Source organism: Pelophylax lessonae (assembly GCF_965119305.1).
Source record: "Pelophylax lessonae genome assembly, chromosome: 3".
In the NCBI taxonomy this organism is placed as follows: domain Eukaryota; kingdom Metazoa; phylum Chordata; class Amphibia; order Anura; family Ranidae; genus Pelophylax; species Pelophylax lessonae.
In genome coordinates this window covers 117224601-117245032 of record NC_138770.1, presented here as the reverse complement: position 1 = coordinate 117245032, position 20432 = coordinate 117224601, and the positions used below count along the sequence as shown (strand labels likewise).

Here is a 20432-nt window from a genome sequence, read left to right as displayed (position 1 = left end):
ATTGCAAACGATGTGGCTCTGCTACAGATTTAAGTATAAGATTGAGGTGGTGAGTGCATGTTAGTTCAGGAGGCGTAGGGTGGATTACAGAAGTGTATGTTACACTGTATGGTACACTGTATGGTATGGTGTATGGTACAGCTGACCTTTAACATTTTCAGAAAAGTAAAGCTTCACCCAACCAAGCGCCATCTTCATAGGGTTTTTGTTGGTGAATAAGGGCTCATAAGACGATAAAAGACAAATAATAAGGCTTGGGAGTTGGGCTCAAGCTTGATCTTTTCAGAAAAAGAGGGATTTGAATTTAATCCAGCAGTGTATACCTCTGCATGAAGGGATCATTCTGACATGCACTTTTCTCAGAAGGTAACCTCTGGTTATGTATTTTTATTCCTATGCTCAGTATAAACTGCCCAGTTGTGCAACAGAACACCATACGCCATCCAAACATTTATTGTTGGTGGTCTACTTACCTTTTATCCTTCCCCAAAGGAGATGAGCAAGAATTTTCAAAAAGTTATTATTAAGCATCAAACAATTATTATGGATAATTAAGGTGCTCACATCTCAGAGACCAAATGGTAAAAACTCACATTCACACAGGATATGGAGAGGAGCAAGAAATGATAGACAGAAAAGTAAAAGATCAGACAGGCGAGGAGGACATAGAAATTGAAATAACCTTAAGTAAGAGGAAGAGATTGTTGAGACAGCTGAAGAGAGACAAAAGGCACTGCAGAACAGAGTCATCCATATTCTCACACTGCAAGATAAGGCAGACAGAGAAGCCATTAAGTGTAATAGTTCTGAATATCAATATGGGCAGTCAGGGACCATCTGAACCACTCACTCACTGGGCTTTGTGTAGGGAAATCGCAGATTTAGAAAAATGGCCTCTGCATTTGCTGACAGGTTTCTTTGTAAGGGTTCTTACTCAAGGCTAAATCACCATTATTCTGGCTTCTCTTCTTAGCAAAATAGTAACCTACTAATTAGTAAAGCCAGAATCAGGATAACAGCCAAAATCTCTGCACCTTTAATGAGAAACTAATAGAAAGCAGCAACGTTTCCAGGCCACTAGGGGCCTCTTTCTCATTCAAAATAACCGTGCCTCCCGACAGCCCATCTTCCCTCCAGAATACCATGCTCACTTGATCCATGCTCCTTTAAATCCAACCTCCCTGCTCCATCAAGGCACTCATTCTATTGCTCTAAAGGAGTGGCGATTTCGGGTATGGGGGAACATTGGACCTCCCCATGTGATAGTGCTTGGGCCTGAGCAGGAAATCACTAACCACTGTCACATAGGTGGGGGGGGGGGGGGGTTATGACCTGGTTAAGCTCAGACATCAGCCGGACTCGGGAGCTCACTCAGGGTGGACTCCTGCATCGGGGAGGTGGTTAGAGAGTGTGGATGGCTGAGTATATCTTTGGGAGGTGGACTATCAGGAGGCACTGTCACTCTGCCCTAAATGGGCAAGTGGCAGTGGCTATTTAAAAAAACAGGTCAGCCATAGGCTTTAATTTTAGAAGTTAACTTTAACTTAGATACAAATTGTAGCACTCTCTAACTAGGTTGTCTACCATTACCTTAATTGTGAGTGATGCTTTTAAATACCTTAATCCTTTTGGAAATATTTTCTATTGCTGGTGAAAGAAATACTGTACCATGATCACAGCTTGCTTTCTGATAGATATTCTGCCTTATGCAAAATAAGGAAGTTCATGTCCACCCACTGATTCTAGCAGGGGCAGAGAAGTAACCTTATGGTTTGGGTAATGCAGAGCATAGTCAAGACCCAACAGTGTGGCTATAAATCCAACTTGACACAACATTGCAGGAATACATTTGTACGTAAAACCAGTGCCAGGCATTTTTATTCTTAAAATTACATCCAACAATACCTCAAGACCATTTAAAAATCACCATGTAAAACCAGCTTACAACATAAAGGGAATCTCCTTAATACCTTAACAAAAAACACAGCAAGCAATAAAATCCTGAAAGTACTTATTACTTACCTGCTCTGTGCAATGATTTTGCACAGAGCAGCTCCGAACCTCCTCCTTTGGGGTCCCCCATCAGCACTCTCAGCTCCTCGTACCTCAGGGTACAGTGCCAGATTGAAAAATGACTCAGTCAGTCAAAGTGGAAGCAAACTTCCATCTCTTGGTTTTACCTATAGGTAAGCCTATTTATAGGTAGTGTAAATATATCCTAGACGTGCACTGTTTAGGAGATATTTAGTGTACATGCAGCCAGTGACATCACTGGCGCATGCGCTCTGAAGGAGTGGCCACCTGTGTAGTTTCTACAGAGCCCTGTGCTGTGAATGGTGGCTCCTACACGTATATGCGTGGGAACGACGTCATCGCAGCTCAGCCAGTCACATAGCCAGAGTCCACGAACCTGGAAACAAGACAGGTGAAGATGAGAGCACATGAAGCGCTGACATCTCGTCACTGGAAGAGCTTTGTATTAAGATAAGTTTAACAATGTGCTAGTATGCAATGCATACAAGCACATTATGACATTAACTTGCAGGTACAAAAAAAAAAAAAGTCCAGCGGTTTACAACAGCTTTGAGCCCCGGTTCACACTTGTGCGTGTGCGGGGTTCGCATGTAATGTCGGAGCGCACTGCTCCTTCATTACATGCGATCAGCTGTGCGGTGCGAGTTTAGCCATACACTTTGTATGGCTAAATTCGCACCGCAGCCACACCAAACACGCACAGGGACCCTTTTTGGAAGCCGCATCAGGATCGGATCGCCTAGCGGTTCACACTTGTGCGATCCGATCCTGTGCGAACTGCACGATCGCACTGCGATATGCGATCAAACTGGGGGTGCCGTTAAGATTACATTGACACCCCCAGCGTATCGCATATGGCAGTGTGAACTGCCGGGGGTGCGTGTGCGATGCGGGAACAGGCTGCGGATTCGCAGCCTTCCCGCATCGCATAAGTGTGAACCGGGGCTGAGTCTTTAGGAGGGGCTGGGGGAAGATTTGATCACAGAAGGTTTAACTTGATGCAGAGAATCAACCAACTGTTCCCTGTTGTTCAAAATTACATTTGTGATGTTTGTCTCTGGGAGATTTCCCTTTACTTCCCCTTCTAGTTACAGTAAGAGTTACATTTATAAAACCAGGAGATAAAATCTGAGCGCCAAGAAGAAATTCATGAAACCCCGTATTCATTAATACATCTTTTGATGTGTTTTCCTTTCAATGTAAGCAGTGCAAATACTTCAATTTAAGTTAAATACCAGCCTCTTCAATCTATAGTAAAGCACAGCTCAGATTTGGGAAGGGAAGGGAGTAGTAAAACAAGAGGCCAATCAGTTGTGCCGACATGGTCATGTGCTAAGAAGGGGCATGTTGATAGAAGTAGAAAGCAGTGTGAAAAGATAGATTAGCACATCACTCTGCTTCTTCTCCCTTCATTGTTCAGTCACGGGGTGGGGGAGGGACAAGGTCTGTAAGTGTATCTTATTTCCAGCACAAAATGTAGATCTTCTGCCAGATAGGGCTGTGCTGTGTGGCAGAACTGTGCAAACTACAGGAATGGATGAACAGAAATATAATTTGGCAGGTAAAACAGCATTTTTTCTCTTGGTTAAGAAGTTTAAATGGAGTGCCAAAGTTTAAAGTAGAACAACAGGAATAAAGTGCTGTGAAAGGAATGCAAGGCTTTTTGTGACTGGATGAGCTGAAAGGAAGGGGAAAAGCAAGGGGCTCAATCCTGGTGTGCTAGTAGGAATCATCAGTCTCTATGTTCAAAGCTCACAGCTGACAGTAGTATTTAGCATGAGTAAAACTAGCATTTATAGCCTCCCCAGGCACCATCCAGACCTAATTTACAAGCATTAGAGAACGTCCCTACCTAGTCAATGGCACATTACTGCTATATAAACTGATGTACTATTCTATGGGTTGCCCCAAAAAGTTTGAAAAGATTTGGGTCGGCTGGCTCACCTCGGTTTCTGGTGATATACAAGTTTGATCAGCAACTTTCCTACTACTGAACTATATACAAAGATGATGAGCGTTAGGCGCTCTTGCCCCCCATTACGCCTTTCACCAGGGTATCCAAAGCCTCGCCAAAAAGGCGAGAACCAGCATAGGGAAAATCAGCAACTGTTTTCCGCGAGGACTGGTCAGCCGACCAGCTCTTCAGCCATATCAGTCGCCGGTTAAGTACCGAGACACTAGACAGGCGTGCTACTAAGGGGGCCTCATTTAAGGTCGCATCACACAGATACATGATTCCTTGGTGGATTTGATCCATCATTTTCAGCCGGGCAGGCGGAACAGCATCAGACAGGAGGTTTGAGCAACGAACCGGCCACCGTATAGGAATGGCGGGCTAGAGACTCCAACCGTCTGTCCGTGGGATCCCGGAAAACCGGGGTATACTCAGTAGGAACCAAGGTAGCCTTGTTTAACATGGCCACAGTGTGATCCACCTGTGGAGGCACACACCATCGTAGCCGGTGCAAAGGGATAAAGCAATTTGAACCAACTAGGCACCAGGAATGGACGTTTTAAAGTGCGCCACATTTCATTAACAGTGTAATGAAACTCAGGCGGGCAGGGAAAAACCTGCGCAGACTTGCGGGTCCTGTGCGTCCCAAATGAGGACACAACGCCCGGAGGACTGGGCTCATCCTCCAAATGTAGTGTTTCCTTAACAGAAACAATTAATTCATCCATGGTCGCCCGCTCTTCAGGCGACCCCGGGGAGGAGGTATCAACCCCCTCCACCTCTGCCTCCCCCTTAGAACCCAGCGGGTCCAAGGATGAGTGGGACCCTGAAAAGGGCACGCTCGCAGCAGCAGCAGCCATATCACCATCTGAATCAGAGGAGAGAGACAATCTGGGCCTCTTTCTCGCAGCACGTTAAGCCATCAGCATTTCCATATTTGACACCAAGGTCGCAACTACAGCGGCCAAATCAGGTCTCAGAGGGGCCACAGGAGAACTGGGGATCCCCACTAGAGCTGGGGGGAATTTGCTGTCCTGAGAATCCATTGCCCAATGTGAAAAAATTAACAGTGCAAGAAGTTTTGTACTGTCCCTTTACGATCGCTGCCGAGTGTGCAGCCCACCGCTACAGCTACAGTGACAAAGACCCCGAAACAGGAGAAGACCAAACTGAGCCAGAAGCGACAATACAGAAAGATATTGAGAGCAATAACCTGCCGAGCTCCGCAGAGTGTTGCCACCGCTGTCCTGTATCAGAGGAAAAGGAAGTGCTGCTAAAGTAGGCTGAACTTATAGGCTGCATGACCCAGGGAAAATGGCTGCCCCATAGGACTGAATGGAAGGCTCTGCCAAAATGGCCGCCGAACATGCGGTCGGAACGATTGTTCGGCTACCGTAAAATGGCGACGGATGGCGCCAAAAACAGCATTATATTATATAACAGCAATATTGCTATAGTATAAGCTATTCATGTAGATGTATTGTGTGGATTCACTAGTATCCCATTGGTGGGGTAATAATTGCCCAAGTGTTTTGTTTTCTTCATGTTTTTACACCTTTTGTGTATGTTGTTGTTTATTTTTTCCTTTTCATTAATTAGAATTATGCCATTACTCATTATATATATCTTTATTAATTGCACATTGATATTGTAGAAACCATTGAATGATTGGACAATATAACATTTGTGTAATGAAATATTCTTTCTGATGTAGAATACTGTACAGCTATACAATGTTCATTTGTTGTCAATTTAATTTTAAAAACCAATAAAATATTACCTTGAAAAAAGAAAAAAAAAAAACTTCCCTGAAAGTATGGAGTCAGCAGTTAAAAGCAAACCCCCTTTGTAGTCCATTAACTACAAACAAGGAAAGGTGAAATCTGATTGGTGGCTGTGCAGGAAAAAGGACATGGTTACCTAAAAGAGTTGTAAAGTCAGAAGGTTTTTTATCTTAATGCATTCTATGTATATCTGTGTGTAGCAGCCCCCCTAATACTTACCTGAGCCCCCTCTCTATCCAGCGATGTCCACGAGTACCTCAGGCATCCGGATCTCTCTCTCCTGTTTGGCTGAGACACAGCAGGGGCGCAATTGGCTCCCACTGATGTCAATCAAACTTAGTTAGCCAATCAGGAGAGAGCGGGGCAACACAGTGTCTGAATGGATACCACGGAGCTGCAGCTTAGCTCGGGTGCCCCCATAGCAAGCTTGTTTCTGTGGGCGCACTGAACAGGAGAGAGGGGCCAGGAGAGTCGAAGAGGGACCCGAGATGAGGAGGATCTGAGCTGCTCTGTGCAAATTCACTACACAGAGGTGGTAAGAATAACAAGTTTGTTATTTTATTAGAAAAAAAAAAAAAAAGACTTTACAATCACTTTAGGCCCTGTACACATGGGCTGATTGCTGGGCGACATCAGCTGGTTCAATAAAAACAGGCCGACATTCGACCCGTGTGTATGGCAGCCAGTTTAACAGAAGCTAGCTGTTCGGAATGCTGGAAAACCAGCAGCTGACCGACTCCAGATCAGCGCTCTCAGCCAATGGCGCCCCCTGTCAGAACACAACAGCTCAGCAGGGGAGATCGCTGTACTAATGTCCGATTGTTAGTACAGCGGCTCCAACCGGGGCTAATAGTTTTTGATTTGTTCAACCAGCTGGGTGTGCCAGGCTTTAGGGGCCTCCTGGAAATGGTTCCATTGTTACTTCTCCCTGGTTCTATACAGTAAGTGGTGGGCCTACCTTTAGCTGGTTATTAAATGAGTCCATCTCTTTAAGTTTAGAGGAAGTTTCCTTCTCCAGAGCATCCAGCTGCTCCCGCAGTCTCTGGCATATGCCGTCCCTCTCTGCCGTCTTCTTATGAAGGCCAAATAAACCAGTATTTGAATTATCTGTCACAAATCAAAGAAAGGAATTAGTGGAAACATTTTTCAGCAACTTGAGGTATTTTCAGTTGGCCGACCCTGCTGATAGATGCATACTGGGCTTTGTAACTCCCTTATAACTGGAAGGACATATACCTAATCTAAACTTTGAGAGAATCATGCCAGGTAAAGAAAAATCAGCCTTCACAGCATAGGTGTTCTCATGGATCAATATGGCATTATCTAATCCTATTATTTAGAGTACTTTTTTTTTTTTTTTTTTTAAATAGTAGGGGCACCTCTCCCACTGCATCTAAAAGTGATCCTAGGGCGCCATCTGCTGGAGGAGTGGAGGATCAGCTAAGTGTTTTTAATCTCCCCAAGTCTAATTTTTTAAGTTTAAATATCACTTTTCCATTTTAATCTACAGCCAGTCATGACTTAATACTCTAATAAGATTTCCCAGAATTCTCATCCCCCTACTCATGTACCTGCCTTACTGCTTCCCCAAAGTCTGAGCAGAATGCAGACATCCTCAGCTATGTCCTGCTCTATGAGATTTGTCTTTGTTGTAACACAAGAGTGCACTTAAGAGTACGGCACATTTCAGGCAAAGCTGGAGGGAGTTGCAATGTTTTGCTTTTGCTGATTATGTGATCTTTCCAGAAAGAGAACTGGCATTGCATGCTTATCTCACTATCGACAGAACAAAAGCAGGTAAAGACTAAAATTAAATTGCCAGATTCTTATAAAGTATATGCTTAAAGCGGGGCTCTACTGGTTTTTGTGTTTATTAAAAGCCAGCAGCTACAAAAAGCGTAGCTGCTGACTTTTCATAAACACATACTCATCTGTCCCAAGATCCAGCGATGCGGCTGCTTGAAGCCTCGCTCCACTCCTTCTCTCGGTGGCGCTGGCATCACTAGTGTGGCACCCAGCCATGACAGCTTGTGCCTTCACAGCCGGGTGCGAGTTGCTCTGTGCGCCGTGAATGGCCGGGCAATCTTCTGGGACCTCTGACGTGTCCCAGAAGATTGCAGGGATGGAGGGGGAGAGGAGAACTTCCACTCGAGCCACTGAGGCGGCCTGAGCAGAAGTGGGAGCAGGTACCTGTCAAACTGGGTACCCCCCCCCCGCCAAAAAAAAAATAAAGAACATGCCAAATGTGGCATGTCAGGGGCATTTACAGCTGAAGTTCCACTTTTGGGTAGAACTCCACTTTAACAATTATCTTTACTTGACACAACAAATGTAAGATTTAAATAATACGATTCTGAAAATGACTCACCCGTTGAAGTAACCATCTGAAACTGTTTAATCTTCTCGTTCAGGGCATGCTTTTCTGGAGCAAGACTGCTCAACTTATTCTGATAGTCCTAGAATAATAAAAAGTGATGCTATCAGGAAAAAAAAAATGATATTATACGGATGATATCAGCAGCGCTGAGGCTCTTGAATGAACGGTTGATAAAGCGCTACAAGTTAACGTCTCAAAAACAGTGAAAAACACAGAAACTGCAAGAAGATTGTTTTGAAGCAAATACGGTCGTACAAAGCCAAATGTTTTTGCACACTGGAGCATCACAGCTACCAATATCTTCCAAAGTATATGGACAACCCTCAAATTTACTAAGTTAAAGGTTTACCAGTGAAATGGAAAACAGCTTCTGTGGGGCCTTCCAGCCCAACACTGAGCAGATACTACTACTATTGGAGAGAAAAACACTCTCTCTGAGACGTAAGATAACAGTTTTGGGGCCATTTTATAATGGAGACTAGATATCAGTATAATGTAAATCCACACTGTAGCCCACATTTTAAAACCCCTTCATAAAATGCGGAGCATGGTGTAGAGCCCCAATTAATGCAGCAACGCTGTTCCCAGAGGAAAGGTGGTCACTTAACAGCTAGAGGAGCAAAATACATTTTTCTTCTGGAAACCATACTGCTGCCAAAACTTTTTTTGTTTTTGGATAAGGTAAGTAAGAGTTAAAACCTTTAATAGTTTAGGTTTCATGTCTGTGTCCCTTTGGGGGGATGTTTTGTATACTAAGGAACATTCTTATATTACATTGTGCATAACTTCGCTTTTTAACCACTTCCGGACCACCCCATAGCAGATTTACTGCTACAGGGCAGTCCTCCTGCGCAGAATCGTGTGTGTATATGTATGTGCTCGCACGCCACCAGCGGACCACTTCTGCTGTGACTACTCACAGCAGTAGCCTATCTGCGGGTGCCCAGCACTGGATCTCTGTGAATTATCAAGTAAGGGGAGCGGCAAGACAACGCCGCCAGCTCCGACACTCTGCGAGCCGAAGTGATCGTCACAAGAAAGGCAACCTTTTTCAACAGCAGAGGCAACGATATCTCCCCGATATTTTCAAAAAGAGCACGCTGTAACGCGGACAGGACCAAGTTCAAGTCCCATGGAGGTAAAGGCTCCTTCCTAGGAGGAGCCAAATGTCGCACACCTTGAATGAATGTGCGCACCAAGGAATGAGACGCCACAGGGCGTTGGAAAAGGACCGCCAGTGCTGATACCTGGCCCTTTATAGTGGCCAGCGCCAGGCGCTGATCCACCCCAGACAAGAGGAAAGCCAAGATTCTCGACACCGAGTAAGAACGAGGGGAAAGCCCCCTGGACTCACACCAGGCGAAGTAGGCTTTCCAGGTACGATAATAGATCTTACCAGAGGAAGATTTCCTAGCCTTGATCAGGGTAGGGATAACCTCAGAAGATAGACCCTTGTCCTTCAAGACCTGGGTCTCAACAGCCAGGCCGTTAAAGCCAGCAACTGTAAAGCAGGATGGAAGATCGGACCCTGAGACATGAGATCTTCCCGCAGAGGCAGACGCCACGGAGGCGCAACCGCCAGGTGAACAACGTCGGCGTACCAAGACCGGCGAGGCCAGTCCGGCGCCACCAGAATCACCATGTGCGGTTCCGCGACCAATCTGCGAAGGAACCGGGATAGTAACTGAATCGGAGGAAAGCCACCAACGCATCCAAGGCGTCCGCCAACGGGTCGCACGTTCCTGCCACGAACCTTTCCACCTTTCGGTTTAGCCGGGATGCGAACAGATCCACGTCTGGGGATCCCCACTTCGCACACAGCATCTGAAAGACCTCCGGGTGTAGGGACCATTCCCCCTGGGCCAGGGTCTGGCGGCTCAGATAGTCTGCCTGCCAATTCTCCACACCTGGAATGTGAACTGCCAAAATCGCCGGGACAGGAGTCTCGGCCCAAGACAGGATGTCGGTCACCTCCCAGGCTGCTCGAGCACTCCTGGTGCCCCCCTGGTGGTTGATGTAAGCCCCCGCGGTAGCATTGTCCGTCTGTACGCGAACAGGCAGGCCCTGGAGACGGTCCGACCACTGGAAGAGACAGAGTTTTATCGCTCGTAGTTCCAGCACATTTATCGGAAGGGAGGATTCCTCCTCCGACCAAGTGCCCTGGGCAGACAGGGTGCCCAGGACTCCACCCCAGCCCGACAGACTGGCATCCGTGGTAACCACTGTCCACACCAATGGGCGGAAGGACTTGCCTTCCGCCACCGACGGGGACTGGATCCACCACAGAAGAGCCAATCTGGTCCGGCGACTCAAGGAGACCTCCAGATCCAAAGGACTGAGGAAGTCTGTCCCACCCGGCCAGGATCTCCGTCTGGAGAGCCCGTGTGTGGAACTGGGCAAAGGGAATCGCCTCGAAGGCCGACACCATCAAACCCAGGCCCCGCATGCAGGCCCCGAGTGACGAGGACGGATTGTCCCTGAGGGACTGGATTTCACCCTGCAAAGTCCGGAGCTTGTCCTCCGGCAAGAATACCTTTGCCTGAGCAGAGTCCAGAACCATTCCCAGATAGGGAAGGCGAAGCGACGGAGACAACGCTGATTTTTGAACATTGATGGTCCACCCGAACTCCTGGAGCGTCTGTACCGTGATGGACAGATCGCGCACAAGGTCCTGACTGGCACGCGATCTCAGAAGCAGATCATCCAGGTACCCCAGGACCGCAATGCCCTGGGCCCGCAGCAGGCCCAGAACCGGTGCCAACACCTTGGTAAAAACCCTGGGTGCCGAAGCGAGACCGAACGGTTAACGCCACAAACTGGTAGTGGTCCTCTGCGATAGCGAACCGAAGGTACCGCTGATGACCCTCGAAAATGGGGATGTGCAGGTACGCATCCTTCAGATCTATCGAAGCCAGGAATTCTCCTGGACTCAAGGAGGCCACAACCGAACGGAGAGACTCCATTCGAAACTTCCGAACACGCACGAAGCGGTTCAGCGCTTTCAGGTCCAGAATAGGACGCACTTTGCCCTCCTTCCTGGGCACAGTGAACAGATTCGAATAAAACCCCCGAACCTGTCCCGATGAGGCACCGGGACAATCACCCCCCGAGCAAGCATGTCCTGCACCGCTTTATGCAAGTCCTGCAGACGCCCCGGAAGCAAATGGAAATTGGAGGAAAATAATCTGTCCGCCGGCCTGGAAAGGAATTCGATCTTGAAACCTGATCGAACGATTTCCTGGACCCACCTGTCCGAGATCCGGAGCAGCCAAGGTTGGAGGAAACCGCGCAAACGTCCCCCCACCCCAGAAATGGGTGAGGGCGCCCCTTCAGGCAGAGGCGAAGTGTCCTGCCAAACCGGCATTGCCGGTCTTCTGCTTACCCGCCCAGGGTTTCTTCTGGTTGCCCTGGGCCTTAAAGGGCTTGCCCTTGGATTGGTTCCGAAAGGCACGAAAGGACCCCTGACTTGATTTTGGCGCAGAACCCCGCTTGCCACGGAAAGACTTGTTCTTCGGGTTCTGGAGTAGCATAGTGCTCTTACCCCCCGTGACGCCTTTCACCAGGGTATCCAACGCCTCGCCAAAAAGGCGAGAGCCAGCATAGGGAAAATCAGCAACAGTTTTCCGCGAGGACTGGTCGGCCGACCAGCTCTTCAGCCATATCAGCCGCCGGTTAAGTACCGCGACACTCGAGAGGCGAGCCACCAAGGGGGCCTCATTAAGGGCTGCATCACACAGATACATGACTCCTTGATGGATCTGGTCCACCATTTCCAGTCGTGCAGGCGGCACGTCATCGGACACTAGGTTGCTTCTAAGCACCTTAATCCAATCAGCCACCGCCTGAGCCACCATAACGGACGCGAAAACGGGTTTGAGCAACGAACCCGCCACCGTATAGGAATGGCGTGCTAGAGACTCCAACCGCCGGTCCGTGGAATCCCGGAAAACCGGGGTATCCTCGGTAAGAACCAAGGTAGCCCTGTTCAGCACGGCCACAGTGTGATCTACCTGTGGAGGCACACACCATCGTGATTCCGTAGCCGGCGCAAAAAAAAAAAGCAATTTGAACCGACTAGGTACCAGGAATGGACGTTTTAACGTGCGCCACATTTCATTAACAGTGTAATGGAATTCCGCTGGGCAGGGAAAAACCTGCGCAGACTTGCGGGTCCTGTGCGTCCCACATGAGGACACAACGCCCGGAGGACAGGGCTCATCCTATAAATGTAAGGTTTCCTTAACAGAAACAATCAACTCATCCATGGTCGCCCGTTCTTCGGGTGACCCTGGGGAGGATGTATCAACACCCTCCACCTCAGCCTCCCCCTCAGACCCCGGGGGGTCTAAGGATGAGCGGGACCCTGAAAAGGGCACACTCGCAGCAGCATCCATATCCCCATCTGAATCAGAAGAGAGAGACAGCCTTGGCCGTTTTCTCGCAGCCCGTTCAGACATCAGCATTTCCATATTTGCCACTAAAGTCGCAACCACCGCAGCCAGATCAGGTCGCAGCGGGGCCACAGGAGAACTGGGGCCCCCCCCCCCTAAAGCTGGAGGAAACTTGCTTTCCTGAGAATCCATGGCTCAAGATAATAAAAAACTACAGTGCAAAAAAGTAGTGTACTGTCCCCTTAAATAGCGCTGCGGAGTGCGCAGCCCACCGCTACTGTCACAGCTGTGAAGACCCCCAAAAGGAGAAAGAAACTGAGCCAGAAGCAGTATACAGAAGAAGACAGAGAGACAAACTGCAGAGCCCGCAGATTGTTGCTACCTGTGTCTGTGCTGTCTGAGAGGAAAAGGAAATGCTGCTGGAGGGGGCTGGCCATAAGCCAGACCCCAGGGAAAATGGCTGCCCCATAGGGATGCATAGGAGGCTACACCAAGATGGTCGCTGACATGCGGCCGAACCGATCGTTTCACCGCCCACAAAATGGCGGCTGATGGCGCCAAATGAGCTGTATACTCGCCCCAGAGGGGCTATACACCTGTGCACAGCAAAAAACATGGCGGACCGCGCAATTTCACCCCCGCAGCGGTCGCCGCACAGCACACAAGTCTGTACCCCCAAACATGCACCTAAGGTGACACAGGGACAGGGACCCCCGGCAAACATACAGATCTGCACACAGCGAACCCCGCAGGGATCGCACAGGGAGTCACACAGGCACAGACATGGGGACACACAGCAACACAGACTGCCACCCCAGGCAGAGGCCCCACACAGAAAGTACTTACCTGTACCCGATGGCGTGGGGGAGCCTCTGTGCACGGATAAACCTCTGTCCTCATCTGACAGGGAGTGCCGTGAGCCAGGGACATGACGCTGCAGTACCGCAGACAAGTCCTGTGAGGTAGCCACCTCACGGCTGCATCCCTGCAGCGAACAGGGATGGGTCGTTCTTAATGCCAGGGCGAACAATAGCTGAACGCTCGATGGCGGGCTGGGGGTCCATCTGACCCTCTGTGCCCTGGAGAACCAGGGCGGCCAGTCCAAATTCCAGCACCGCATGATCCATCTTCATCCGAAGAATAAACTAACACTAAAGCTGATAAAATAAACAGCTAGTAAAGTGAGAGAAAAAAACTGACATTTAAAAGAAAATCAAATAAAAGATTTAGGAAGGCTGAGACTGAAGCCCCAGCACAGGGAAGCCTGACTATTCCTGATGCTAGGCAAACAAAAACTGAGTTGGGAGTGGTGATGCAGGGGGGGTATTGACCAGATGGGACAGCCCCCGTGGGTGTGTATATGCTAATGCCTTTTGTCTTTTGACTAAGTCTATATGCCTAGCTATTCCTACGGATAGGTGGCCAATACCCAATAGTGATGACTTAGAAGAGGCGGCGACTGTCGGAGGACGTAAGAGAAAAATAGATTTTTTTTTAATATTTTTTTTATAGGATACGTTTTATAGCAGAAAGTAAAAAATATTTTTTTTTTTGCTCCGAGTTTTTTGTTCATAGCGCAAAAAATAAAAAAAATGCAGTGGTGATGAAATACCACCAAAAGAAAAAAAAATTACAAATTTAATTTGGGTACAGCGTTGCATGACCACGCAATTGCTAAAGTAACGCAGTGCTGAATCGCAAAAAATGACCTAGTCATGAAGGGGGGGGGGGGTAAATCTTCCGGTGGTCAGGTGGATAATAAAACAACAAAAAAAAAAACACACACACATATGGAGCAAAACAATATCCACAATCAACACATATTTTTGTGCACAGATAATACCTGAAGTTGCTGCTGGAGTTGCTTGATCTCTATGATTCCCAGATCACATTTGTTATCTATATTGTCAAGCTCGTTTTTCCTAATTTGTTTTCTACCTCGGACATCTTGGACTCTGAGTGTGATCTGCTGGTGTTTTTCCTCCTAAATTAGGAAAAAAGAATGAACAAGACAAAATGTAGTTTAAAAAACAAAAAAAAAACAAAAAAGGGAAAACAGTAGCTGTCTTAGTAGAATCATTCTTGTCATTAGGCAAAATAAAAATCTAGCCGAAAGACTAGAATCATATCTACCGGTTTCCTGTGTGCCACGTTTGTGTGATTACAGCATCTCAGTCATTTGAATGGGCTGCTGTACCTAGAGAAAATACAGGAAAATGGTCCCTGCACCTTTTCAAAAGAGTTTAATGTACCTGAAAACTCACTGCATTTTCAGATACATAGGATACATAGGAGTGCTATTAATGGCGCTCCCTCTTGTCTGCTAAAGGGCAGTGCATTTTGCCCATGGGTGCAGGAAAGGGTGCGATTTACAAACAGTTTCACGCATGCAGAAGGTTGAACCTAGCCATAAGTGCATGTCAACCCCACGATCCTGTTGTTGGTGGCCAACTCCCTAGCAACAGGATAATTTAATACAAACCTCAACCCTGCATCTACTGCATGGCTCCCTCGCCAAACAAAACACTGCAGAATCCCCCTGCATAGCAAAGGAGCAGGGCCTAACGATACTTTGTTGATCCAGTCACTGAGGAAGTGACACCATAAAAGCAGGGAAGTTACTTTTTTAGAGATCTTGTTGATGTGACTTCTAGCTAAACAGGATTGCAAGCGTCATCCCCTTTAACCATCTCTCCAGTCTCTAAAGAGGTCACAACTCTGTTAAACCTGGCCTTTTCAGTGTAGTGGAATGGCACTGCCAAGAATACCATAGTTACATCGTTAGTAAGGTTGAATAAAGACACCAGTCCATCCAGTTCAATCTGTGAATACCAGATGTTGGGAAATACAAACAAAGCGTATACCCCCCACTCCATGTACAACCACAAAAAAATGGATTTTTGTAAAATCTTACCGTAAAATCCTTTTCTCTTAGCTCATTGACAGACGTAGTCCTCGGTGATACACCACCTTCGGGTTATGTTGCCTCCACAGGAGCAGGACTAGACAGGAAATTAAAAAGCTCTGGCCACACCCCAGGGGCAGTCCCAGAGGGTATATCCTCTCTCTCTCTGCCTCAGCAAATCAGTTATGTGAAAAAGCAGTCTTTAGAGATTTTAACCCAACTCAAAAAAACAGAGGGGCGGGGACTACGTCTGTCAATGAGCTAAGAGAAAAGGATTTTACGGTAAGATTTTACAAAAATCCATTTTTCTCTAGCGCTCATTGACAGACGTAGTCCTCGGTGATACACCACCTTCGGGACGTCCCAGAGCAGTATCACAACTGAGGGGTGGGAAAATAGAAATCAAATCCCAATCTAGAAGGCCCAACCGGTGCCAACTAGAAGTTTACAATGCTCATCCTTAATGATGAGACTCAACAAAAAAAAAGAAAACAATTTTTTTTTTTTTTTTTTCAAACAGAAAAAAACCCTCGAGGTAGACCACCGGTCTCCTCAAATTGCGGCCTGCAAAACCTTGCGGCCAAATGAGGCATCCGCCGATGCCGTCACATCAATTTTATAGAATTTTGTAAAAGTATGTACTGACGACCAGGTGGCCGCCTTACATACCTGGACCACTGACGCCTGATGGCGAAAGGCCCAGGAAGTACTGAGCGCTCGAGTGGAGTGCGCCCTAACAGGGAACGGAGGACTCTGACCCTTAATAGAATAAGCCTGTACCACCGTTTGTCTAATCCATTTGGCAATGGTCGCGGCAGATGCAGGCAAACCCTTTCTGGGGCCATCCGTGATGACAAAAAGTGAATCCGTCTTACGGAATGATTCCGTAGCTTTCAGGTATACCCTGATTGCCCGAACCACATCTAAGGAATGCAACGCATGTTCCCGATGATGCTTGGGCTGAGGACACAAGGAAGGTAGTACAATATCTTCATTCAGATGAAAATCTGAAACCACCTTGGGAAGAAAAGATGGCTTAGGATGAAGTACTACCTTATCCCTATGAATCACTAGGTATGGGGACTGGCATGATAATGCAGCCAGTTCTGACACCCTGCGAGCAGAAGTAATAGCCACCAAGAAGGCCACTTTCTGGGATAAAGTAAGCAAGGGAATCTCCCTGATGTCTTCAAAAGGAGGTTTCTGTAGAACCGACAAAACCAAATTAAGATCCCAAGGCGGTAAGGGCGCGCGGACTGGAGGAGCCAGGTGCCGCACCCCCTGGATGAAATTCCGCACCAAGGATTTGGTAGCTAAAGGCTTCTGAAAGAAGATTGCTAATGCTGAAACTTGACCCTTGATGGTGCTCAAGGCTAGCTTCTGCTCAACCCCTTGTTGCAAAAAGGCCAATATTCGAGACACCGAATAGGTACGTGGAGGAAATCCTAAAGATTCGCACCACGCAATATAAGTTTTCCATGTGTGATAATAGACTTTGTTGGAAGTCGCTTTCCTTGCTTTAATAAGGGTAGGAATGACTGAAGCTGACAAACCTCTGTCCTTCAGTACTTGGGTCTCAATGGCCAGGCCATTAAACCCAGCGACTGTAAAGCATGATGGTAAATTGGTCCTTGAGACCACAGACACTCCCTGAGACGAAGTTCCCACGGAACGTCTACGACTAACATGTCCAAGTCGGCCAGGCCGGCTTGAGGAGGCCAGCCTAGAATTTCTAGGACCACTGGCGCTGATTGGATCTGAACCAGGCGTCCCTAGAGGTATCTGGCCCCGACCATCCGAGAAAGTCTGGTCGTTTTCTGTTCCCACACATTTATCAGATACCTGATAGTTATCAGGCAAGGTGATCTTTTCTGGTTGAACCTCAGGGACCGAAGTCACCCGACTAGAGGCTACTTGGCCTATCTGGTCAACCAGATCCGATTCCTGTGAGATATCGGGACTAATCTTAGGAAAAGGTAAAGGAAAAGATCTATTCAGGGAACGGTAATTACCGCTTCCTGTAGTACTTAAATGTTGGAAGGGAAGAATCGCACCGGTAGTAGTGGTTGATGCTCGATCTAATGTCCTGAATACCGGTGAAAACGTCCCCCCACCCTGAAACCGGGTGGGGGCGCACCTTCAGGCTGTGTACTCCTTTGCTTCGGGTTTGGCTGGGTTGGTCCTTTGCTTGTCCGACCAGCCCTTCTTGAACCCTCCTGGAGGAGTCTTGCCTTTCCCGCTAGTACCAGCCGGGCGCCCTTTATGGGCAGTAAAGAAAGGTCCTCGCTTGTTTCGAGGTCCCTTAGCTTTAGCAGCCTGTGGCAAAAAAGTGCTCTTGCCCCCAGTGGCATCCTTAATGATTTCATCTAGGTTGGCCCCAAATAGACGATTCCCCTGAAAGGGGAGATTTGTCAAGGTCTTCTTGGAACCTAGGTCAGCTGACCAGCATTTTAACCACAGCACACGTCTGAGGATCACCGCTGTCTTAGATGCATGCCCTAATAAGGGAGTAGTGTCCAAGGCTGCGTCACAGATAAACTGTAGCCCTTGTATAATCTGTTCCATCAAATCAGATGTCTCCTGGGGAATATCTTTTCCCCTAAGATCTTGGCGTACCATTTTCGCCCATTCCGTAAGTGTCTGGGAAACTGGACCAATAACAATTACTGGTCTAAAAGCTGACCCTATCAGAGAGAAGATGGTGCGGGACTCTGCTTCCATCTTTCGATCCACCCGATCCTTAAAGGACGAAGTGTCCTCCACTGGAATAACCGTGGCTTTATTCAGCCTGGAAATAGGCGGATCCACGACTGGTGGTACCGTCCATTTCTTAATGATGGATTCCTCAAACGGATAGCGTCTAGCAATACGCTTGGAAATAGTAAAGGTACGCTTAGAATGCTCCCATTCTCCTTTAATCTGATTACCGAAACATTTAGGTACAGGAAAAGCCTTCATCGTCTTGATGGGCTTATTAGTACCAAAAGGAATCTCTGTTTCAGTTGCCTCTGCCGGTAAAGCCTCAAGTTTTAAGGTTTCCTGGACTGCCACAACTGATTTGCTGAGGCAGAGAGAGAGAGGATATACCCTCTGGGACTGCCCCTGGGGTGTGGCCAGAGCTTTTTAAATTTCCTGTCTAGTCCTGCTCCTGTGGAGGCAACATAACCCGAAGGTGGTGTATCACCGAGGACTACGTCTGTCAATGAGCGCTAGAGAAAATGTATTTAGGCATTCCATTAAAGAGAATGAAGACCATTATACTAAGTGTCTTGGGTCTCAAGCAATTTTTTTTATTACAGGTACAGGACACTTGTTTGCCTGTTCTCCCTGTGCCTGCGTGGGTTTCCTCCAGGTACTCCAGTTTCCTTCCACACTCCAAAGACATGCTGGTAGGTTAATTGGTTACGGTTTAAAATGGCCCTACTATGTATATGTATGAATGTGAGTTGGAGGTCTTAGATTGAAAGCTCCTTAAGGGCAGTTACTGATGTGAATGTACAATATACAGTTCATCCAGAAAGTATTCAAAGCACTTCACTTTTTCCACATTTTGTTATGTTACAGCCTTATTCCAAAATTGATAAAATGTATTATTTTCCTCAAAAGTCTACAAACAATACCCCATGATGACAATGTGAAAGAAGTTTGTTTCAAATTTTTGAAAATTTATTAAAAATAAAAAAGGAAAAAAAAAACAAAACAAAACAAAACAAAAGTACAGAAGTATTCATAGCCTTTGCCATGACACTCAAAAGTGAGCTCAGGTGCATCCTGTTTCCACTGTTCATCCTTAACCGGGTTGCCGACCGCCGCACGATTATATACGGCGGCGGTCAGCCCCGGCCAGGCAAAGTGACGTATATATACGTCACTAGCCTGTCACTTCCTTGCGAGCCAATAGCGGGCGGGCGCGCGCCTGCGGAGGCACGCGCCTGCCCCGGCTCATTCCCTGGGAAGTCAGTGCGTGTGACCGGCGGACCCGATGTCCGCCGGTCACTTGCGATCGTCCTCCGTGAAGGGAGAAAGGCAGGCGGCTGATGTAAACAAGCCGCCTGTCATTCTCCCCTGTGTAGGAATGGTGATCATACGGTTCTACTATGTAGGACCGTTGATCACTGTTCCTACACAAGTAGCCATGTCCAATCACAGTAAAAAGCACGCCCCTAGGGACACACTTAACTCCTCCTTCCCCCAATAAAGTTAACCCGTTCCCTGCCAGTGTCATTTTGCAGTAACAGTGCATATGTATAGCACGGATTACTGCAGTAATGTCACTGGTAACCCCAAAAGTGTCAAAAATGTCAGTCAAGGGTCCAATCTGCCCGCTGCAATGTCGCAGTACCGCAAAAAAAAAAAAAAAAAAAAATCGCAGATCGCCGCCATTACGCGTTAAAAAAAAAACACCAAAAATGACAGAAATCTTTCCCTTAGATAGTAAACGCAATAACTTTTGCGCAAACCAATCAAAATACGCTTTCTGCAATTTTTTTTACAAAACATATGTAGCAGAAAACAAATTGGCCAAAAATGTTAAAAAATTTTGATTTTTACATTTTTTTGGGGGGAATTTCATATAAAAAAAATGTGAAAAATATTGTTATTTTTGCAAAATTTACGCTCTTTTTTTGTTTATAGCGTAAAAAGTAAAAATCGCACAGGTGATCAAATACCATCAAAAGAAAGCTCTGTTTGTGGGGGGGAAAAAAGGATGTCAAATTTGTTTAGGTTCAGCGTTGCACGACTGCGCAATTGCCTGTTAAAGTCACACAGTGCCGAATCGCAAAATACCCCTTGGTCAGGAAGGGGGTAAAATCTTCCGGGGCTTAAGTGGTTAAAGGATGGGGATTCCTCTACTGGGATCATGGTTGCTTTATTCAATCTGGAAACAGGAGTGTCCACCACTGGTAGACTAGCCCACGTTTTTTCAAAGTGACTCCTTAAAAGAGTAACGTACAGAAAAACGTTTGGGGAACACAAAGGGTAATTT

At 47.1% G+C, this 20432-nt stretch overlaps 1 protein-coding gene across 3 annotated transcripts in view; it reads right to left on the bottom strand.

The window, feature by feature from the left end:
* Window positions 1–20432, bottom strand: part of ITSN2 (intersectin 2) — a 392176-nt gene that overhangs the window by 181523 nt on the left and 190221 nt on the right. For 2 of the 3 annotated variants that reach the window (XM_082251748.1, XM_082251746.1), the window contains exons 14-17: window positions 14384–14524; window positions 8141–8228; window positions 6731–6879; window positions 683–763 (exon numbers count right to left, since the gene is read on the bottom strand). In XM_082251748.1, the coding sequence (XP_082107874.1) occupies window positions 683–763; window positions 6731–6879; window positions 8141–8228; window positions 14384–14524 (459 nt within the window). The remainder of the gene's footprint in view (window positions 1–682; window positions 764–6730; window positions 6880–8140; window positions 8229–14383; window positions 14525–20432) is intronic. The other variant, XM_082251747.1, reaches the window with a different exon arrangement.